Source organism: Scomber japonicus, chromosome 9 (genome assembly GCF_027409825.1).
Source record: "Scomber japonicus isolate fScoJap1 chromosome 9, fScoJap1.pri, whole genome shotgun sequence".
Classification (NCBI taxonomy): Eukaryota; Metazoa; Chordata; class Actinopteri; order Scombriformes; family Scombridae; genus Scomber; species Scomber japonicus.
In genome coordinates this window covers 10,146,453-10,171,077 of record NC_070586.1, presented here as the reverse complement: position 1 = coordinate 10,171,077, position 24,625 = coordinate 10,146,453, and the positions used below count along the sequence as shown (strand labels likewise).

Sequence of the window (24,625 nt, the reverse complement as noted above, 5' to 3'; positions counted from 1 at the left end):
CCTCAAGCTTATTTCCCACATTCTTTTTACCTTCTGTCTTTTCCATCTTCCTCTTACTGCACTGACAATCTGCACTCATCCATCATGTCTTTATTCAGTCTGTCTGCATTATGCCTTATTCTAAGAACCATACATGTTTTCTTGTTGAGACAGAATAATGGCTTGATCAAAGCTAAATGCACATTCAAGAGTCCATCAAACCCTTTCAGATGTTGAGCCTTACTGTACTTCTGCTAGTTTTTCCATATTGTCTCAATTGATTATTTCCAGTGCATCTTTAAGATCGATACATATCTTAATGTTTTAATAAATCCCCCACAGGGTAAACTAGTTTTGTCACTATAACACTGCAACACTAAAACACGTCCTAACACTCATTCCAAGAGGACACTATGACCTCAACATTATCGAGAAGCCAAAAGACAAAATTGATCCTGTCTGATAAAAGCCCAGTTACCAATGATGCAGCAAAAATGAGGCCAATAAAAAAGAACAATAGATATGAAACAAAACCTTAGGGCATCGTTCACCTACAAAGGTCACAGTCTGAAAAAAATAACCCTGCATTTCGGCAGCGTCTGCACTCTAACTTTGAACACAAATCAAAAGCCATGGTATTCAATAAAGTGGGACTGATGATTTATATTGTGCTCTGTGTGTGTGTGTGTGTGTGTGTGTCCGTGTGTGTGTCTGTGTGTGTGTCCGTGTGTGTGTCCAGGACGGCCACACAGCCCTCCACCTGGCCGTACGAAGATGTCAGGTTGAAGTGGTTCGCTGCCTTCTCAGACACCACTGCCACCTGGACCAACAGGATCGCCATGGCAACACGCCACTGCACATCGCTTGTAAGGACGGCAACTTGCCCATCGTCATGGCAATCTGCAGCGCTAAAGCAAACCTCGACCTCCCCAACAAGGTGAGGACAACAACTCCCCACCACACCCATTCTTGCTATTTTAGAATAACAGCAGCAATGTGGCTTCAAGATAGTTTCTCTATATCAGATCATCATGTGTCACCATAAAAATAATTTACTGTACCTTTTAGAGATAATGAGACAGATTGTGAGATGTTCACCTCTCACATTTCCAGCCTCCACCCCAGTGCAATATCTGTGGATATTAACCTTTTCTCCCAGGAGGAAGCTCTGATGAAAGCATTGAATTATAAATGAAGGAAGTAAGATGCAGAGGTAGTACGTTTACTTTTGAGATGTTTTTGTTAGATGAAAAGAGTAAATATCAAGAAATTGAAAGAATAGTTCATTTAAAGTGTGTTTTTTGGGGGGTTATTATCTACATGTTTATACTAGTATTATAAGTAGTACTATACTATCAGTATAAAATCTGATTCTTTACATTTTAATGCTGTTAATCTAAAAACACACCTGTTGTCCCTTTTGCTATGAGCCACTTGGCAGGTCAGACTACATTATCATCCCTGTTTGGACTGGATATTAATGTTAATGCTATTTTAGGCAACAGTTTAGGGAAGACCCTTTCCTGTTCTGACATGACAGTGACCCTGGAAACAAAGCCAGGTCCATAAAGACATGTTTTTCCCAGTTTGCTGTGGAGGAACCATAGATGTGAAGTGAACTGGATACAGTGTTGGAGGCCTATGAAAGCTGCTCAGTAGTGCATGAAGCCAAAAAATGTTCTTCCTCTTCCGCATAGAGCATTGGGCCCGTAGAGCAAGCGCACTAGGGACTACAGCTACCCGGGCCGGCTACTTCTGGCTAACTTGATGGATAAAACAATCCAATCGTTCGACTCTTCTGGACTTTCGAAATGTGATTGAACCAAACGGATTAAATTCTGATAGTAAAACGAGTCATTTGCGCAGGGGTTGTGCTTGTTAAATTTAGGGTTAGGGTCTCTTTCACAGTGTGAGTCCATGGGAAAAGTCTTTTTTGGTTCAAATAGCATCATATGATGTTGTAACACACAGTTTGGCCGCTATGTCAAATTGGCTTCAAAGCCCAGCGCTGTTCCAGGGGGCTTGGAGGAACTTGACTGGCCTGCACGGAGCCCTAACCCTCAACTGTGTCCAACATCTTTGGCACGAACTGGAATACAAACTGCGAGCCAAACCTCATCACCCAACATCAGTGTCTGACTTGTATAAAGCTCCTGTGGCTGAATGGGAGCTAATCCCTGCAGCCAGGTCCTAAACTCTGGTGGAAAGACTGAAACCAGGAGAGAGGAGGCAGCAGTTACTGCAGCAGGTTAATGGATGCTTGGAGAGGTAGATGTTCAACAATCCCATATGGGCGTAAAGTTTGTGTGTTCACATACAATCCAATCAGGCTAAAGTGGGCCTAATCACAGTCCAAACAGGGATAAATAAACATAGAAAGCAAACATATTATTGGGATTAAAGGGATTTCTGTAAGTCAGAATACGTGCAGCTTGGAGGTTCTTGGAGTATGAGCCAATCTAATCTATACTGGGCTCCTTGGCATGCAGCATGTTGTTTGTAATAATGTTAAATGCAGTTGAGCTGACCATTAAGAACAGTTTTGGTGTGTTTTCGACTGTTGTTAACATGGAAAAAGTAGGTTGTCTTTATTAGAGCTACTCCTCCCATACCTGGTTTATATTTGACTTGAAGATCCCATCTCTCTTTGCCTCTCTGCCAGGCACGACTTCCCACACATGTTTCTGCCTTTGGTGATTTCACATTTCTATATTTTGACACCATCTATTTTAATGTATTCTGAGATGGGATTGCTCTTCTCAGACGCTGGTAGCCCTCTCAGCTTTTTTAGCAAACAGAAACATTTCTTCTTTTTTTTTCCCTCAGTGTATTTCTTCGAAGATGTGATGTGAATCAGGAGCAGACAGCACCGCCCGATATGTTTTGATTTATTCATTATTTTCAGTTTGTGCTTGTTTTTTTATATATATATATAAATACAGATATATAGCTTATCGAAAAGGAGCATATTTAACATTGCTGACTGTGTCTGGAGACGCTCGGCTGTAGACGCTGTAGAGAAAGATAAGAGGATGGAATTGAAAATGTCTTCTACTTTGTTTCCAGCAGACTAGAAAAGGATGAATGCTTCCATGTTTCCTCAAGTTGTGACATTAGGGAAATGATTGAAATGCTGCTTTGAACTTGTTTATTTTGTGTTGGGTAATGATATTTTTTTCAAGGCTTTTCTTTTATCTTATAGCAGAGAAAACTGTTTATTATGTGTGAATATATTTAAGCACAAATAGAAGAGAAATATACTTGTAGCAGGGGTGTCCTGGATTTACTGCAGGATGACAATACAAACTTTTATTACCATTATTACTGTAACACAGAACTCAGCTCTCTTTTACATTGATATCACTTGAAGCCAATATCAATCAATCAACAATCAACCAAACATTATTTATATGGCACCTTTCATACAGACTAGTGTAGATAAAAATAGATAAAAAATGTATTAAATGAATAAGTTAAATAATAAGAGAGAAAGGGTTTATTAAAAGTTAGAGTAAAAAATTAGGTTAAAATAGTTTAAAAAGACAGAAGAAAAGTAAAATAGAAGATGATGTTTAATGAAAGCTGGACTAAAGCTAAAGACGAAAAGACAAAAAAATAAATATTAAATCTTTAGTTAAATGCCAGGCTGAACAGGTGGGTTTGAGTTTCCTTTTAAAAATGTCCGCACTTCAGCTGTTTTCAATATGGAGAGAACAAGTAATTACAGCAACTAATAGCTCTTTCAGTGTACATATAAGCATGTCAGTATTTATTATAAATGAGAACCAGTCCTTTAGGTAGATGAGCCTTATCCTGCAGCTCGTTCCTGGTTGATCCATACATCTATATCCTCTTATTTTCCCCTTGATATAAAACTTATTACTAAAAGATATCAATCTTTTATATGAGGGGCCAAAAACATTTTCAATCTTGCATTTTTTAGTCCAAGTTCCACTTTGTCACAAATCTCTGTGGGTGTATTTATCACATTTCACTGAATGAATAACTCATATTTTTCATGTTTATCCAGTACGGCCGGACTCCGCTCCACCTGGCGGCTAACAATGGCAGCCTCGAAGTCGTCCGTCATCTCTGCCTGGCCGGTGCAAACATTGACGCTGTCACCAACGTAAGTCACCACACACACACACAGCTTTCTTCTTTCCATTGTTTCCCTTCAGTTTACAGGAACAGAAGCCCAACGCGTCACATGTTACATAATCCATCAAGTCAATAGATCTCACAGGCTGCAGGTGATTGTGACAGCAACAATACTTTATTCTCAATGTGATTTATTTTTACAGCTCTTGAATGAAGCCTGGTGAAGTCTTGACATTTTGATTAATTATACTGTTTAAACTTGATTATATATGAACAATGCTGCTCTCCCGTAGAGCTGAATACATTAACATGCAGAGAGCATCTTCCGCCATGACAGATTGCACAGTATGTATCTTCTGAGGGACGTCGCCAGGTTTCAATAAAATGGATGATCAACATACACAACATGCTATAGCTCATATTCAGTGGTGTACAAAGTGTTTTTGCTGAAATGATATTGAATGTGTGGTGAGTTGTTCATTTTCTGCCTGAGCTGCAGCCTGCAGAGCGAGTTTCTGTCCAGTAAAGTAGAAGAGCTGATGGCGGCTTTTTGAATCAAACTGGCTTTAACTTGCCAAAACTCATTATAAGCACCGGCCTCCTGATACCAGACACTGCACTGCTTTTTCTTCTTTTTTTTTTTACAATCCCTGCCCTTTATTAGTTTAAAGCTTAAAAATTCTAATCTTTTATTATTGAAATTGATTTAACCTTTTGAACCCTGATACTCACCTTAAATTTCCCTTTTAAGTAGCATTAAATTTTAAACATTACATTTGCTTCATAGTCCAACATTGTTCCATTTGCACTCCATCAGCTTCTTTATCAAATAATGTATCATTTATATAATGGTTCAAATATTCAAACCTAATGTGCCCGTTTTAATGACTTCACTGCCACATTGAACAGAAGGTCTTTGATGGTTATTTGGCAAGTTTTGGATCTTCAGTAAAATACATCTTCATGAGTTTCTGAACATCAGCTGAGTGCAGTTTGGGATTTCACCTAGATTTACAGAGTTAATGTGGGGGGGGGGCATTAGTAGTTACAACAGTAACAACAATAAATGTAAAATACAACAATAAAAAAATGTAAATGTTTAATTAGAAATGAATTACACATAAGATTTATATTATGAAAATGATACTGTATGCTTACAAAGAGAAAACTGTATCCCAAGATAGAAAGCTGGAGTCATATTTTGAAAATAACAGTAAGGCTTTATTTTATTTTTTAAGTAACAAGTCCCTTCTTATTTCCTCCAAAAAAATACATAATTTGGTAATATTTCTAGTTTAAATTGAGTTAATTGAGTTTATAAGCACTTGTTGATTTTCCAAAGATTTTACTTTGAAAGAACAGCTCCATTTAAATCTGAGTCAAATTTGTATTTTCACCTTTTTTCCATGTTTGGTTGACCTGTCATACATCGACTAAAATACTCTTAAGACTCTGAGTTTTTTAATCAGAAGTGAACCAACTGAACACTGACTCTGTTTTCCATTTATTTAATACAAAATGACATATATAGAATTACAGGAAATGATGGAGCTGTAAAGTAAAGTATGAGCAAATAAAGTGTAATAGTATATGCTTCGTTACTAACTGCACATAGAAAAATGTCAGATGTCCGAAGAGAAACTCTTTCATTTCATCATTTCACTGAGATTTCACAGCAGGTGAGGTGGCGAGGGCGCCGACTGCCGCAGGCTAAGTGCTTTTATCAAACCGTTCAGGAGCTGATGTATCTGCGTCTTATCCCCCTCGGTGAGCAAAGGATCAAATAGAGAGAGGAGGCTCAATACGAGGAGGGAGAGACCAGGTTTAGTCATTTTATCTGGATGTGACGGTGTTTGACCTCGGATGGGAAAGGAGTTCACGTCCAAAGAGTTTTGAGAGAGTTCACGCTAAATAGTTTTTTCACTTGATCATGCTCTGCAGAAAGAGAGACGTCAGCTGATCATTCTCCAAGCTTTTCTTCATTTTTTTTCATTCAATGGGCTTCCTAAAGATAATAAAACTGATCTTACATCCACAATCTTGGATTAAAATGATCAAACCAATCGTTGATCTTTTTTCACTTTACAGCTTGATTATGGTCAAAGCATCTTTTTTTTTTTACACTGACATCTGGTGAGTAAATATGTATTCCATCTGCTTTACTCACATACTAGAAAGTAGCAAGATTAAAAAATGAAAACCCATTTTTCTAAGAGGCTCCACTGCCACATGTCCCACACTGAGGTTTCTCTTTCTCTTGCTGCATTATCTAGCCGTTAATATTGTATGACAACTGATGTGCTATGCATGTTTAATCTAGAAAGCTCATATTGAGATGTATAATTCATTGGTCAGAGCCCTGCGGTCAGTGGTTAGTTGTGGAGCAGGTGATGGGGGGAGGTGAACCCTAGTCTCCATAAACGACTGAATTTCTAGGATTTGCCTTTTAATTTTTCAAGTAATCCGACAGTGAAAGAATAAATGTGTGGCTTAGTGCAAGACATTCGCAGCATAGTGACTTTGAATTTAATTCTCAGCCTCTGTTGTACGATGTGTCATCTTTGCTTTTAATGTTTCCTCTGTTGCTCTGCTCTGTAGACCATGAAATAGAGCACAAGTCCAATGACTAATCTTAAATACAAGGCTTGAATTCAGACCTTAAATCTGTGATAGAAATGGTAAAGGCTGTAAGTTTTTATGGATACACAGTCCCAGAGCATTTTAGCAGATATTTTATCTAAAAAGCAGCAATTTGTAGATGATCTAATATTCATTTCCAGCCCTTCACATCATCTGTTTGTTGCCAAGAGGCAGTAGTAATAACTGCAACACCCTGCCATCTGTAAGAGCAGAGAGGCCCATGAATTTGCACATATATTAACCCTTACATACTGTTCATATTCTACTACACCCTCCCCTCATAAAAAGTGTCTATACCAAAATTTGAACCACAGATCTGTTTAGAAAGCATCAATAGTCGATCTGACTGATCAATAAATGGCTGATTAAACCTTGATTAATATTTCAGAGAGCAGAGAGAGTGTGTTTTAGGTCATTTTTGGAGAGAAAAAAGCAGCTACTATCACAAAATATCATGTCATATTTTACAGAAAGACATGAAAATATAACATAGCAATAATGACTTAAATGTTATTTTATTGAAAGTGAAAATGACAAGAACTTTATGGAGCTCTGTGAGGTTTATTGTAAAACCATTAGAGCCATCGGTCTTCACTGCTACATAATAAAAAGAAATCCTCATAACTATGAAAAACTATGAACTATTCATTTAACATGAAGACATGTCAATAGAGCAGCCTCAATGGACAAACATTTGTAGCACCTATACAAAATTTTTACATTTTAAAATATTTTCATTTTCATGCATGTTGGGCCACTTTAGGAAAAGTCATCAAATGTCAGCTGTCAAATGTCAAAATCAGTCAAATTTGACCCAATCAATATTTAAGGGTTAAATCACATAAAGTGTTCAATCTTCAGTTGCATTCACATTTTTGAGATTTAGCTGATCAAGGCAACTTAAAGGTTGAGGTTTTGTTGCTCTTGTAATATTATATGAGCTTGTAGGAGAGGCATGTATACGAAAGCAATATAAGCAAGGTTTTAAATTAAAAGCCATAATTCCTTTTTAGTGATTTTCAGTGACCAGGATCATTTCGGAGCAAACCCAGCTGGATCATGGTCCCCTGTAGAGGTCTGTAGGAAGCTCTCTGTGGGCGTTTCAGGCTGTCGAGGCAGTTTTTACCCTCGCAGCGGCGGACAGTGACAGATGGCTGAGTTAGTGAAAGAGACACAAAACTTGTCGCGACTGTAGTGTTTCTGTGTCAGTGTGTTGAAAGAGGTGGGGGGTGAGATGGAGAGAGTGACAAATTAGGGTAGCTGTAGAGAGAGGATGAAGAAGGAGAGTGTGTGTGTGTGAGTGTGTGTGTGTGTGTGTGTGTGTGTGTGTGTGTGTGTGTTTGTGTATGTGTTTGTGTGTGTGTGTGTGTGTGTGTGTGTGTGTGTGTGTATGTGTTTGTGTGTGGATGTAATCTACTGGAATCAGCTGTGAGAGTGCAGAGCTTAACTGTGTAATATATAAATAGAGGTCACTTCAATAATGATACATTTAAAGCCTCTCTGAGACTCATACAGTTATCAATGTTTGAGACAAATAAGTGTAGTCTTTTACCCTTTTTTGTCCAATTTTGGGTAAATTGCATATGGTCATTCAAGAATGGTAACAATGTATGTATTGAGCTGGGACTAAACCAGTTTAAAGTATAAGACTATAAAGAACAGCACAAATATAAAAAATACATATCAAATTGAGCTCAAATATGTACAAATGCAGTACTGAGAAACTTCAAAAGTATGATAAATGTACTGAAATACTTCATTATAATAAACATTATGTAGAGTAGTGTGTTGTGTAACATTACATTCATTTCTAAATCACCTTAAAACATATCAATATCTGCTAATAATATTGTTTCATTCTAAGTACTGGAGTTTTAGAAAGTAATACAGGGACAGTTTTGTGTCAGAGGGGTTAAATTTAAACTCTGGTTGCTCTTGTTGAAATGTAAATAAGGTTCTTTGGTTCCTGGACTTTTGGAGAACCTCCTACTGTGGAAAATAGTTTCTAGCTCTTGGATTTCACTAGCAAGCCAATGAAAACAAGCCTGAGCTGTGTCTCTTTCACACAGAGTGCCACATCTTATTATTCTACATCTGTTGGAAAGATTTAGCCTTTGATCATATCTGTTGCTTCCAAATTTATGTAAATGGTTTACTGTTGTATTCAAAATGAGGGTTTCTGTTTCAGTACAAATACAGCTCACTGTGAGAAGCTTTATATTGTCAGATGTGTGTGAAAGCATCTGTGGTTTCAACCCTCCTGTCGTCCTCCCGGGTCAAATTGACCCCATCTGTTTTGACTGTCCCTTTTTTCTTCCTTTCCTTCCTTCCTTCCTTCCTTCCTTCCTTCCTTCTGTTCTTCTTTCCTTCCATCCTTCCTTCTTTTCTTCTGTCCTTCTTTCCTTCCCTCCTTCCTTCCTTCTGTCCTTCTTTCCTCCCTCCCTCCCTCCTTCTCTCTTTCCTTCCTTCCTTCACTCCCTCCTCCCTACTTTCCTTCCTTCTTCCTCCCTTCCTTCCTCCCTCCTCTCTTTCCTTCCTCCCTCCCTCCTTTCCTTCCTTCCTTCCTCTTTTCCTTCCTTCTTTCTCCCTCCTCCCTCTTTTCCTTCCTTCTTCCTCCCTCTTTTCCTTCCTTTTTTCTGTCCTTCTTTCCTTCCCTCCTTCCTTCCTTCTGTCCTTCTTTCCTCCCTCCCTCCCTCCTTCTCTCTTTCCTTCCTTCCCTCCCTCCCTCCTTCATTCCTTCCTTCACTCCCTCCTTTCTTCTTTCCTCCCCACCTACCTTCCTTCCTTCCCTCCCTTCCTCCCTCCCTCCTTTCCTTCCTTCCTCCCTCCCTCCTTCCTTCCTTCCTCCCTCCCTCCTTTCCTTCCTTCCTTGCTCCTTTCCTTCCTTCTTTCTCCCTCCTCCCTCCTTTCCTTCCTTCTTCCTCCCTTCCACCCTCCTTTCCTTCCTACTTCTTCTTCTTCCTAACTTCCTTCCTTGACTCGAGGATGACAGGAGGGTTAAATATGTAGAAACTTCATGTATTGTGTGTTTAGATAATTCATTTATGATCTCTGCAGCTTCTTGGTGTAGCAGCGAGTCTGAAATGATGGTCCACATGATAAGTAATTGAACAAAAAAAAGATACTATCAGATGTTTTTGGTTCACAGATACAGAGATGTGAGATTGATAGCTGGATGTGCATGAGTAGTTTAATCACTGCTACCTGTATCCTTCTGTTTGTTCTGGAGCGGTGGCAGAAAATAAGATGACATGTTTGGCTTCCCTAAATGAAATGTCAACTAAATGTGTATCAGAAACACTGCAGTGCGTATTTAATTCAAACAGCCGAAGGAAATGTAAAGGGGATTTTATGTTTGCTCACTATTTCTCATGAATATATTTATACATCTCTCTCTCTCTCTCTCTCTCTTTCTCTCTCTCTCAGGATGGAAAGACAGCAGAGGATTTGGCTTCTACTGATCAACACGAACATATAGTTGGATTGTTGTGCAAGCTCAAAAAGGTAAGACAAAAAAAAGGCCACACATCATGCACACCCTTATCATATGAGATTCATTACTTACATTTATAACCGAGAAAATACCAACTCTGTTTGATAGAAAACCAGGTTTCACAAACACTCCTCACACTTGGTCTATTTCAGTGCAGAGGTGTGGAGAGACGCGTTTCCAACTGTTACATTTTTAGCATCCTGCCAATTTAAGACTTTATCGCAGCATGTAACTCCACATACACACACAGGTATAGATTGTAATACACCATCGTACAATACTATAAGAACATTTGAAGGTCTTTTATCTAACTGGTTTAACAATAAGCAGACACTAATAATCTTTTTTTTTAGGTTTGACTCAGTAGTCAATTGCTTTGTGCTTTTATTCATGTCGCATTTGAGTCAGTTTCATTCAAAGCAACATTTTTTGAATTTTTAGATTTTTATTAGTTTACACATATACAAGTAATATAGATTAAATACATATAACAAATGTAAGTATGGCTTAATCTACGCACTCTTCAATATAAGGGTTACATCAATCAAAGAATAAAATGGGAGCGTGTCTATGTTCCCACTCCCCTATTTTCCCACAGGCCTATGTTCCCGCAGTCTAGTACTAAAATAAAGAATCTTACCTGTCTTTCAGGCATTTTCATACAACATCTTATGTGCATTAGGGAATGGCCATATCTGTGCTGTGGGAATGTAGGCCTGAGGAAACATAGGACCTAATTTTGATGGGAGGAACATTTTTTAGAAATGTCAAAAGAGAGACGTAGCTTGTTCTAAAGAGTCCAGTATCACATTACATTAAAAGCTTTCAAATCAAAAAATGTTATAAAAAAGTGACTGAAGAGTCAGGAGCTCAGTTGAATTCAGCTGCCAAACAGGAAACAGGAAACAGAGACTTCATAAAACATGCATTGTACTCAGGCGGGGAGTTCTGGTCCTCTGAAATGAGGCCAACGGGGAAGTAACTTAGAGCTGCATTCTATCAAAAGGCCACCAGGGGGCGACCGTTTTGGTGTCAAAAGGACTTCCGTCTCCATACAAGTCAATGGAGAATTCACCAACTTCTCACTTGATTTCTAACCTCAGTAAACGTTTTCAAAATGTGCTTATGGTCTCAATCGCTAGTTTAAAGCCTTCTTCAATGCAGTATGATGTTCATTTGGGACATTTTGGCCTCCCTGATTTTATATTTGACGATAAAGCAGGGTATGCATTAGGGCGTGGCTACGTCCTGATTGACAGGTTGATTGATCAATGTCCTTGAGATCCAGCCCTCGCAACCATAGCAACCTCCCCACTCCACCCAAGGCTCCGCCCAAGGCTCCGCCTCATGCCCAAAGAAGTAGAATCTGTGTTTTTATTTTTCCCAGCATGCACCTGAATTTTCAAGTTGGCGCTGCCTAGAATCGAAACTATTGACTTCCGAGCAGCAGTCCACAAACCAATGGGTGATGTCACAGATGTTACGTCCATTTCTTTTATACAGTTTATGATTGTACTGGAGTAACTAGCTTGGTGTCAACGCACTTCAACCCGACATACAACAGTCATCAAAGCTGAAATTAAAAGACATCCAGCAGTTCCTTTCTATAGGGTTTCATTAAGAGGCACATGAGGATTTGAGTCCAGTGTTCCCAGTCTGAATCCAGTCACATCCACCAGAACACACGCAGAGTTTTTTTAACCTGAAGCTAAATGTTACCGACGTCTCTCCTGATCCATTTTTCCAGAAAACCTGCTGAGATTTCAGCACAGAGCGTGAAAACATGAAAGCAGCAACTGTGAAAACAGTCATCCTCTGCATATGCTGAGCTAATTTAAGACACATTAACACATTGATGCCAGTTTTAGAGAAAAGACTGACTTTCCAAGAACCCAAAAAAGACCAAAAACTCTCTGAAAACTTGGAAGTTCAGCATAATTTCAATTGAAACGAGAGATGTGGTTTTCTGCTTAGATGTGATTCACACTTATTGGAATTAGAAACTTTATTTATTAAATCCGTTAGCACAGCCCATGTGGGAGTATGGAGTGCTTTCACAACCCACACAACCACTCGCAGTATCCGAGGCCACTTCTGATGTATGAATCATCTGAGTGTCTTACATGTTAACACGCTTTATGTGTTGAATTGGCAGATTTACTGCAGGGTAAAGAGGAGGCAGCCGTCTTTGGAAATGGCTTTTATTGTTTACATGCCTGAGTGTACAGCATGCCCTATTTTATTTTTTTTAAGTGTGATTAGTTTGATGTGTCGTTACTATAAAGATGCTATAAAGATGATTGGTACCTAAAGCTGAGGACACAAATAATACATTATCCTGGAGAGGATTTGTTTTTTTGTTATCTTGAACATTATTCCCATTATGTGTGGACTTTTCTTTTTATGGTTTAAGGTAGTTCAGGTGCTTAAGCATGACACTGTAATTATTAAGTTACACAAGCTACAAAACATTACAAATAACACACATATAAACCACTCAACTAGTGAGTCGCTTGTGTTGTTTGTGCTCTGTGCCTACCATGGAGGGAAGGGAGGGAGGTGCTTTTATTATAGGGACAGTGGAGAGATGACAGGAAGAGATGAGTCAATAAGGGCCTGCAGCCAGATTTCAACTGTGGATGTCGTGGTCATACTCAGATGTCAAATTATATACTGTATTAAATCTAAATTATACTCTTAATGTCAAATTATTTCAGTCTGAAGTGTAAAGATACTGAATTAAAATACTCAACTCTCAATAAAACACAAATCACCCTTATAGCCTGATACATTTAAAAAAAAAAAACCCACTGTGAGACCATCTAACCCAGCGGTGTCCAACCTGTGGACTGTGGACCAGACAGGGAACATATGCTACCAGGTTGTGAGGAGGCATATGATTCAGATTAACGACTATTTAAGAGTTATACACTTTTTCTGCCTTCTTTAAACAGGAATTGAAGGGAGAGTGATGAGTCAATAAGGGTCTGCAGCCAGATTTTAACAGTATGGCATGTGTCTCAACCAGCTGGCTGCAGGGGTACGCCAACAAAACTGCATTTTTACTAAACTTTTAATGTCAAATTGTTTCAACATAGATAGATAAATAGATACTTTATTAATCCTTCATAGGAAATTATTTGGTTACAGCAGCTACAGCCACAGTTAAAACAGCCACACATAACATAAAACACATCTCTAACTATGCACAGGAAACTTACAAGTGCTAAAATACCCCAAAATCTTACTTATAAAACAAAAATATATATATATGTGTATATATATATATACTGTATATACTTTAAAGATACTGAATTAAATAGTCAACTTTACTCCAAGTAAAACCCTTATCATCCTTGTAGACTAATACATTTTAAAAAAGCACTCCACTGGTATTAATATACCATCTAACACAGCAGCGTGCCCAACCTGTGGAGTGTGGACCGGTACAGAGACGCGGAACATTTGCTACCAGGCTGTGAGGAGGCATATGATACGGAAAAAACATCTATTTAAGAATTATACACTTTTTCTGCCTTCTTTAAACAGGGACAGAAGTGGAAACTGGAAACCAGGCAGAGAGATACAACAGAGTTCATGGTTCCCTTTAACTTTATAGGCTGTTTTTTTGTAATAATGACCGTAATCCAACTTTAAACAGTTTGTCTGTGCTGCATCTTTTCCTTAATTTGTCCTTTCATGACCCAAAACAACCAGAGACTGCTTTTGAACTAGTTTGTTACCAGCACATGATTATCATTACCTACAGCCACAACCTCACAATCCCATGATCGAGTGAACTTCAGATACTTCAGATCAGTTATGATAGATAAAAGATGTAATATTCCTCTACTTATCATCTGCGTCTCCTCAGTCGATCCAGAACAAACTTTGTAAATGTAGAGGGTTTTTTTTAACACTGCACTAATAATCAGTATAATTAATAGTTATTTTAATTATAGGTTCCTTTCCCTTCACTATTTCCCCTCCTACAGGCCTGTAAAGTGTTATATGTCGTTAAATCTAAGAACAAGAGATGCAGTTTATGTTTATGGGACAAAATCTGATAAATTCAAGTAATTAGATTTTTGGGGCTCTTTGAAATGAAACAAGCCATACAGTCAGACACACAGGTATCTCAATGTGACCTGAACTGTCAGTGCTTTTTAATAAATCCTCATCTTCCTCTGTGTTGTGTTTTTTTTTGTGGGGTCAGGACAACCACAAGCTGAACTACATCCAGCAGCTGCGCCCCACCCAGACCGTCCAGCCCAGGATCAAGCTGAAGCTTTTCGGAAACTCCGCCTCAGGGAAGAGCACCCTGCTGGAGTCTCTGAAATGCGGCATCCTGCGCAGCTTCTTCAGGAGGAGGAGGACGACACGCATGACGAACACGGCCCGCCACCCGAACTCCCCCATCAACTCCAAACCTGCTGGTAAGTGACAGACGGCTCTGAGGAAGCTGCTCTAATCCTGCACGAGATTAGGCTTTCAGCTCACCTGCCAAAGACAACTAGAGTTAATTATTCTGCCAAAAAAATCGGCTAGAATAATAAATCTGTCACTCTGTTCAGAGTAGATCGACGGTGTTTATTTTGTGCTTTTTTTTCTATTTTTGAGACATTCGTTAAGACATGCATCAGTTTAATTTGAAGAGATTTTGATTTGGGATCATTTTAGCTAAATTAGTTGGTGAAACACTGCCAAACACATGTGAGATGGAGCAAATTGGTGAATCCAGTATTTCAGTATGAAAAATGCTAGAAAAACCTCAAAAATATCATTTAAAGTAATCCTCAAGGAAAACTGGAAAATTAAAACCAGCAGGATAATTTGTAAATATTTAGCTGCTGCCGATTTTTGTGTCAAGCCCAAATTGAAAATCAGATGCTTGTTTAGCACCATTTCTCAGCAGCAGCAGCATCCTGGAAAAAACTCCTGAAGGTGCATGTTCACATCTTCCCCCTGCAGCTTCTGTCAAAATGCCCCCGAGCACGACACGCAGCATCAAGTTTTTATAACAGAGTTGTTCAGCAGCCGCCGCATCTAAGATGTTTTTTTTTTTTTGTTCTTGATGTGTGAAGCAGGGGAATCATCGAGCCTCACAGCTAGTTTGGTCTGGATCTATCATATGTTGTTTTATATTGCAATATATGATGATATAGTGCATTTCAACTCATGCAGTTAATCCAGAGATTCATATTTCCAGTTGTTTGCTTTTCCTAGTTGTATTGTCTACATTCAATAGACATTGTTATGGTCTATTTTCAGCTGTGGATTCGATGCTCCAGTGAGTATTTATGACAGCAGGACCATGTATGTGGGATTGATTGAAAATAAACCGCAGTGCTTATGTTCATGGTTATGGAGGGAACGTGTTAGTCGATGCAACACTGCAGCTTCTTTGTGTGTTTTCATAGTTTCTGGATATCAGGATTTTGGCTCGGAGTATCAGTTCATTGCTGGGGGATTTCTTTTGTCTTTTTAAGGGATTTTTTTTTGTAATTATAAGAACATAGAATATCTTCAGACTTATATATTAAAGATCCTATATGTAGGATTTTAAAATATTGTGACTTTAGTGACCCCTAGAGGGAGTTTCTAAAAAGACGCTGTGGCAGGCAGCAATGTGCACTAATACACACCAAATCCCACCATAGATCTGAGCAAGGGACTCAAAATCCAAGTTAGTTAAGTGCTTCACGAGGCAGCAAATTACACAAATCTTAAAATAAATGAGCTGACAGCAACGCAAAGATGGCGCTAATTTTGATCAGTTTGTGTCATTTTTCTAAAAATAAAAACATAAGTCATAATAATAATTTAAAGATCACATTAAGAGTATATTTAAACCACAATTCACCCCATAAATCCACTCAATGAAAAGCACCACAACACACCTACTGGCCTTGCCTCTCATCCCAGTAACTCCTCAACATACTTCCAGTAACCTCGTTATTTAACTCCATTACTCCAATAAACTCTTAACTGGTGTGTTACAACGAATAGCGGTCAATATGTTACTTTGCTTTCAACCTCTAGAATAGCTGTTCTTAAAGAGGTCAGCCCCTGCACACAGCGACAGGTCTGCGGTAAGACTCCCTGACGTGTTCAGCGTAGTGTAAAAAGCACAGCCGAGCACACACACACAAACACACACACACACACACACACACACACACACACTTGGAGTCTCTCTCTCGCAGTGTTTGCACTCTATCTGCCCTCACTCAGTCACTCACTCACACACATACATACCATTGTTGTGCCTTTAAACACTCTATTTCGTGGCGCTCAGAGCCATTACCTTCCCAGACAGACGTGATGCTCGCTCTGATAATGGTCAGTTACGTGATCCGTATAGAGTTACCGATCCATGCCTCTATACTATCTGGAAATCTGTGGCCTCTGTCAGAGCTGAAGTGAGGGAGGGATGGTGGCTTTTTTTTCTTTCTTTCTTTCTTGTTCTTTCTACTCTAGCTGAATTCAGTGATAGCCTATCGACTGAGTGTTATATCTGCAGCGATACGTGACAAGAGTCTACAGCCAAACACAAAAGAAGCAGAGCTGGGGAGGGAACGAGTGCTGTCGTTCTTCTACCTTTTTTATAGATTTCTATTCATGTAAACTAGACACATCATCAATTCTTTGCTTTTGAATGCACGTCAAAAGCTAAAGTACATCTTTTTTTAAATTTACTTTAGTTTGGTATCAATATTTGTAACGTTAAGGTCAAAAAAACACAACTTGACACCTGAGTACTCTTGCATTGATTTTTGGCCCTTTTCATTTTGTTTATGCTTCAGTTACTTGATTCAGTTTTTTGTTCATTCATGATTTATTAGTAGAATACACAGAAGAGAACGATGTTGAAGCTTGAGTTTTCTTCTTTCTTTTTTTTGACATTGATAAATCACACTTTCCTGTCAGATGTTTAGACCCGACACGAGGTGAAACCAGCGTTGACACAGACGTATGAGCAGCTTTGCATCCCTGAAGTCAAAACCTACATCAGCTGTTATTAGTTTAAAAAAAGCTTTAGTGTGACCTAAAACTAGGCAATAAATCATTTCTCATGCACTGTAAGATAGTTTCACATCCCTTTTCAGATCAGCAGGAAAAAGGCGTTGATTGACCACTCCTCACTGTCTTTACAGTAAACAGTTAGTCATTGTACTGTTGTTACTGTGCATTTAATCACAAAAGGATGTTAGGGTTAGGGGTTAGGGTTAGGGTTAGGGGTTAGGGTTAGGGTTAGGGTTAGGGTTTGAGACTTTGCTCAACTAATTTTCACCATAGCTGGAGGTATTTAAACTAAAGCACAATCTTAACTTATCTCAGCCAAACAGTTCTGCAGTGTAATATTGTGTCTGCTGCTACCTTCGAATCAAATTGAACCCATTCGAGAGCTGTAACAACACGCTATACACATTACTTTTCCCACATTATACAAAACATGGAAATAAAATGCAGCTGATACACATTTTTGTATATGCATATGTCAAAATTTGACCTGTTGTATTCATCATATTCTATAAAATGTTCTACTGGACAATAAAGTAGTGATTATGAATGTCTTTTATCCATGACATTAATCAAACCGAAGGATTAATCAAACATGTATTAATGACTGATGGGGGAATTTATGAATGTGAAATGGTGTCGAGACTAATTATGAGTCAGAATATGAGCAGTATGTAAGGGTTAAACACATTATTGATTATTCACAATTCGAATATTCGAATATTCGAACAATATGTCTTTTTTAAATCCTGGCCTGTTTATCTCAGAAAGCTGAACGGCTATTGGTTCATACTGAGAACATCAGGTTTTGCAGATGGATTTCGATATTGCATAACCAAAGATTCCTTAAACAGCTTTGTACTGCCAAAATGACCAAACTTTGTATGACGAAAGGTTACCAGAAACTGACCTGTAAACAAACTATTCATGGATTTTTGTGACCTTTTACCTCGCAGCTATGATTATGTCACACTTGAACAACTCAAACACAAATATACAGCCAAAAAAAGACATTTAATTGAACTGTGGTTTCAAACAGAACAAAACAAAATGTAGGTGTGGTTCCTCAGAGTGTCAAAGAAGCCAAAATGTTATGTCTGCACAGTGGATTTATTTTGTATCAAACAGCGCCCTCGTGTGTTAGAAAGTGTGTAATTATTGGGTAAACCTGCTTGTACTGTAGATGTGGATCCAAAATAGACAGACCTGCCATAAAATATTCTGAAATATATCTACATTCGAGTATTTATTGAAACCTTTGTTGCAGTTTAGATTTGTTAATCTTTGCTCTTGCATCATATTTAATCAGTTAAGAATTGATCATATTTTCCAAGCAGCATTCTTCCTGTTATTGATTGATGCTATTTTGTTCGCTGTGTTGTTATCTGTGTGAAGTTTCTCCTCCATACAGAGTAGAAAACAACATCCTCCTGGCTCATAGAAAGCCTTTTAATGAATCCCCAATGGCTATTTTAGTTTTGACCGTTTGACTTTTATATTTCTAAACACAGTGGAAAAGCCTTAAAAATCGGTCCACTGTAATCACAGATGAGGAAAATAAAACATTAATAATATTAAGTAATGTTTATTCATGCTATTGTTGAGTTTTATCCTCAAATGATGCATTAAATCAATTTCAGGTTAAATTTTAATTAAAAAAACACATCTAATTGTCAGTTTTTGATGCCATTTTTTTCACACAAGGTCAATATCATCCAAATATACAGTCAAGTTCACTAAATTTCATCCCTCTCTTCCTCTTTTGTTTAGTGTCTGTGAGCATTTCCAACCTGTATCCCGGCTGTGAGAACGTGAGCGTGAGGAGTCGCAGCATGATGTTTGAGCCCAGTCTGACCAAAGGCGTCCTGGAAGTCTTCTCTCCCGTCCACAACGCTCTGTCCGCAGCTGACGAACAGGCCACGAAGGCCGTCGACATCCAGCATGCCAGCATCCACGGTGAGAGAAGAAGATATGTGGAGATGCTTCTGAATTCAGATGATTGTTGATTAATTAAATATTGCTCTGTAAGAAAGAGATAAAACTTTAAGGACATATTCTCCCCTGCTGGAGAACATCTTGAATAACAAACTGGACATCAATGCTAACACATTGTGGCGTTTCCATCCCTGTAGGAGTTGGAGATTTCAGCGTGTGGGAGTTTTCGGGGAATCCAGTTTATTACTGCTCCTATGATTATTTTGCTGCCAACGACGTGACGGCGATCCACGTGGTCCTGTTCAGCCTGGAGGAGCCGTACGAGACCCAGCTGGGCCACATCACCTACTGGCTCAACCTGCTGAAGGCCCTCACGCTGCCACAGGACAACATCGGTGAGGGCAGACAGGAGAGGAGAGGAAGGATGACACCAACTTAGTTATGAATAGATGAATCTGTAATTACATTTTTAGATAGGATGTATCATAATAATTACTTAGCTCAGATAATTGAGGTAATTTATACCCATAAAAAGATGATTTGTAATGTAATCAAGGTCAAACAAACTGAGCAAGACACTGATTATTATCTTAATTATATTACAGTGAATCAAACAGGAGCTCAGTTATAGATGGCTGGTACAATTATGAAAAAAGGATTATTTCTAAGTTTATTTATTCATGTTTTAGATCAGTTAAAGCAGTGTTTCGCAAACCTTTTCACATCGAAGACCCCTAAATTAACACAAATTACACAACATCTGATAAGATTTTTGCTTTCAGATGTTTTAGTACACAAAGTGTATGAAACCCACGACCAAACTAGTCATATATACCTGCCATAATGTTACTTAAAGATGGCATTATAGTGAAAATAAATCATTCCCCTTTTTACTTGGGATCCCCAGGAACCACCTGACAGACCCCTGGCAAAAGGACTACATAGTTGAGACTTTAAACCATCTTTACCATCTTAAAAAATGCCTTTAACTTTAGAAAAATTAAGGAAATTGGAAGTATAATGGTAGTAGTACTAGACAGGAACAACATGTGGATCAATTCACTGACATAAACAGATGTAAATATCGTACCTAAGTTGTATTATGTCATGTTTAATATGGTCATTTTGAGTCAAAGAATTTCACTAAACAATACTCAGAAATATAATTGATACGTTTTTTAATTTATATATACATTATGTTTTGACAGCTGAATCTGCTGGCAGGCGTCACATTGCTGCATATTTAAAGATAACCGTATGGTTTGATAAGTTGTGTTCGTTTCCAGCTCTGAGGCAAAGGACTCCTGTTCTGACTGTGTGTGTCTGTGTCTCTGCAGCTTTCGGGGGTCGAATCCAGCAGCCTCTTATCGTCGTCCTGGTAGCGACACACGCTGACCTCGCCGACGTGCCCCGAGCTTTCTCTGGAGAATTCTGCTACGACAAGGAGAGAGCGCTGCTTAAGGAAGTCAGGAACAGGTTGGGACTTTTGTTTATAGCAAATACAGTAAATGTTTGGTTATGCAGATGCAAGTGTAACAAATATTAAGAGTGGTTTGGGGCTGTTTAAGATTGGAAGTAAACCAGTAAATTTAAAAGTTTGCTTTTCATGACAAAATTACTCAACAAACTCTCATTTCATAGTGAAGGAAGCAGAGAAAAGTTCCTCCTCAGGGTTTAATTAAATCATATACATTCTAATAGAGTCAATGGTTCTTCATCGCACAGAACTTGTGAAGTCGTGTCGCCTTTTATTGTGAAAAACAATGGTGTGTTTTGTCTTCAGGTTCGGAAATGACCTGCAGGTCAGCGACAAACTGTTTGTTATGGACGCTGGAGCTTCAAACTCCAGAGACATGAAGCTGCTGAGGATTCATCTTCAAGAACTTCGCACCAACATCATCTCTGTGAGCCCCACACACACACAAACACACACTCACGAACACACACACACACACACACACACACACACACACACTCATACAGAGTTTGTCTTTCCCATTCTGACTTCCTGTGTGTGTTTGACATCATTAACCTTTAATATATATTCCTCATATAGGATATGTGCATGCATGTCCGGATCTACCATATGGACAATTTGGGTGCTCCACAGAAATGCGATTCAAGGCATTACTCATTCTCTTAATGTTGATAATTAAACAAAATATGGAGTTACAAGGTTTCCACCCAACAGCAGCGTTATCCAATTGGAATAAAATAAAAGTTGTTTTCAAGAAAGTTAAACTAAACTTTGTGATTGATTGTTTGATTGATTGTTTCATTTGTCAATTTGATGACTGAGAAAGTGATGATTGATTAGCAGAAGTGGGAAAAAATATCATGTAGCTCCGGCAGTAACCAAAAGCCCACCAAAAAATGTCCTGTAAGTAAGTAGCCTTTTGGTAAAAAGGCTAAACATGAAGAAGAGGAGGTTGGAATATAAGTTAATTATCAGAAGGCAGGGTGAACATCACCTTCAGTGCCCAGGAACCAATGAGGGTACTAATACAGACTGGTGTACACAGTGTTACAATTAAATTTTTCATCTACATTTAAAGTTTTCATCACTGAATCTAGACTCAGTTTAGCTGCTTAAAACTGTCAGTTAATGTTAAAGAAATGATAATATTCACTGATGTATGGCCTCTCCTCTTTCTCCTTCGGTGCAGAGGTGTAGTCCGATGACACTGCTGTCAGAGCGTTTGCTAACCACCCTGCCGGCCTGGAGGAAGCTGAGCGGACCCAACCAGCTGACGTCATGGCAACAGTTTGTCAGTGACGTTCAGGAGCACATCAATCCACTGGTCAGCCAGGATCACCTCCGCACGCTGGCCCAGCAGCTTCACAGCATGGGGGAGGTGAGAGTTGGTTTTTCTCTACATTCAGACTGTGAGTTTAGCAGACGGCCACCAGGGTTCGCTGTTTCTTCATGAATAAACTTAACACACAACGTTTGGTTCTCAGCTGTAAGCAATCACTCAGAATTACTCTGCAGCTTATTTACCAGAATGACTCAGCTCAGGAATTCACACCCGAGTTTTGAAAGAAGTTTTATGGATTTGCTGTTGTCTCCTCATGAAACATACTGAGTGTCCTATTTTACATTGCTGCCAGGGTCTCCACTGTCTCAGTTAAAAAGTCTTAAAATGTCTGGAAATGTAGGAGTTAAAGCATCAAATTTGATTTGAGCTGTGGCAGAGTAAATGAACATAATTATATCTGTTCTATTTCTGTCTTCAAGAAGTTATTTATACACTGTATTTCATTCATTTATATTTGTATAGCACAACTGCTGCTGTGTTATTCAAAAAGTCTTAATAGGAAGACTTCAAAATTAGCTCCATTTCAATCCACTACAACAGTTAAATCCTGCTTTTACATTATTAAATGCCTCAGCAATGTTTTTTGTTTCCTTTAAAGAGGTTTTAAAAGTCACTAAATTTGTTCTTAAAAAATGTGCAGTTATTGCAGCACTTCATCCTTTCTTTCTTTTTTCAGGATCTTAGTTTTTTTACTCTCTCAATCAGTTTTTCCACAATTTTGTTTCAATGTCGATATATTTCACCATATTTACTCCTCTTCACTTTTTCCAGTTATCATTTATCCTCCTGGTCCTTTCTGATTACTCTCTCATTGTTTCTCCACTCTTTCTCAAACGTTCTCCTGATGTTACTCCCTCTCTCACCACTTTTTCTTCTTCTCCTCCCTCTGTGTCTCCTTCCTCCGTCCCTCCGCAGATCAACATCATGCAGAGCGAGACCGTGCAGGATGTGGTTCTGCTGGAGCCTCGCTGGCTCTGCAGCAACGTCCTCGGCAAGCTGCTGTCCGTGGAGACGCCCAAGGCCATCCACCACTACAGGGGGCGCTACAGGCTGGAGGAGGTGCAAGCACTGGCACCCGAAAGTGACGTGGATGAGCTGCTGCAGATTCTGGATGCCATGGACGTCTGCGCCCGTGACGCCACCAACCCCTCCATGGTCGACGTCCCCGCCCTCATCAAGACTAACGGCCTCCACCGCTCCTGGACCGAAGAGGAAGAGGAAGAATCGCTGATCTACGGAGGGGTCCGACTCGTCCCTGCAGAGCACCTTACCCCCTTCCCCTGTGGCTTGTTCCACAAGCTGCAGGTGAACCTGTGTCGCTGGAGTCACCAGCAGAAGCCCGAGGAGGAAGGTGGAGAGGACATCGACGGAGATATCCACCTGTGGACCAACGGAGCCAAGGTGAGCCAGGCGGCGGTCGAGGCCATGATCCTGCTGGTGAACCACGGCCAAGGGGTGGAGATTCAGGTGCGTGGTCACGAGTCAGAGCGGGCCAAGTGCTACACTCTCTTGGACACCATCTGTAGTATAACGGAGAACCTGCTGGCCTCCACACTCCCCGGACTGCTCACAGCCAAATACTACCTGAGTCCTCAGCAGCTGCGGGAACATCACGCCCCCATCATGATCTACCAACCCAAAGATTTCTTACGGGCCCAAGTCCAGCGGGAAACCTCGCTCACCAACACCATGGGCGGCTACCGGGAGAGCTTCAGCAGCATCCTGGTGTTCGGTTGCGCTGAGGTTTACCAGCAGGGGAGTCTGGGGACGGACATCCACATATCAGACGTCCCCCTGCTGGCTCGTAGGAAGCTCTGCCGCATGCTGGACCCTCCGGACGCTCTGGGGAAAGACTGGTGCCTGCTGGCCATGAATCTCGGACTCACAGACTTAGTGGCCAAATACAGCAACGGGACTCCCAACGGCACCCCTGAGCTGGACTCAGGCCCGGACTCCCAGCAGGCCACGCAGCAGCCCAGCCCGACAGCGGCGCTGCTGCAGGAGTGGAGCGGGCGACCCGACAGCACGGTGGGCGTCCTGATGGCCAAGCTGAGGGAGCTCGGCCGCCGAGACGCTGCGGACTTCCTGCTCAAAGCTTCTCCTGTTTTCAGAGTCAACATGGAGGCGGTGGTGGGGGCTGCCAACAGCTATCCGCCCACCTGCAACGGAGGCACGTCGTACAACTCCATCAGCTCCGTCATTTCCCGTTGAACTAAACCGGGTCGGCTTTCTGTCCTCGCCAAAAACCGTCGGAACAGTTTAGTCTGATGTGGCGTTTTCTCCGACACAGGAACAGCCACAGACTTGAAGTGCAATCCTACCAGAGTCCAGCTGCTCGTCTCTTAATCGCTCCATGAAGTCGGTGTTTTTTTCGAACCAGCAGATGTTGTGTTTGTGCTCTCCACATCTGTACAGCTGATCTTTCCTTCCACTATGAATGTTGTGAAAGAGCTGATTGTCCCGAGCTCCAAAGAAAGAGTTTTGTTCTCAATCTTGTTGTGCTGCTTTTTTAAAATCCCTCTCTCCTCTTTCCCTCTCATCCTCCCCTCTAACTCTTCTTACAGCGAGCAGTCAGAAAGTTTGGAAAAGAGTCATTTCTTGCAGGAGTGAACATGGTTTTAAAAAGACGGCGGCC

At 39.9% G+C, this 24,625-nt stretch overlaps 1 protein-coding gene across 1 annotated transcript in view; it reads left to right on the top strand.

The window, feature by feature from the left end:
- Positions 1–24,210, top strand: part of dapk1 (death-associated protein kinase 1) — a 94,535-nt gene extending 70,325 nt beyond the window's left edge. Inside the window, exons 16-25 of the mRNA XM_053326092.1 lie at positions 719–916; positions 4,010–4,108; positions 10,147–10,224; positions 14,430–14,649; positions 19,007–19,192; positions 19,369–19,566; positions 20,509–20,647; positions 20,955–21,075; positions 21,838–22,026; positions 22,906–24,210. Of these exons, the coding sequence (XP_053182067.1) occupies positions 719–916; positions 4,010–4,108; positions 10,147–10,224; positions 14,430–14,649; positions 19,007–19,192; positions 19,369–19,566; positions 20,509–20,647; positions 20,955–21,075; positions 21,838–22,026; positions 22,906–24,201 (2,724 nt within the window). The 3' untranslated portion in view covers positions 24,202–24,210. The remainder of the gene's footprint in view (positions 1–718; positions 917–4,009; positions 4,109–10,146; positions 10,225–14,429; positions 14,650–19,006; positions 19,193–19,368; positions 19,567–20,508; positions 20,648–20,954; positions 21,076–21,837; positions 22,027–22,905) is intronic.
- The last annotated feature ends 415 nt before the right edge of the window (positions 24,211–24,625 follow it).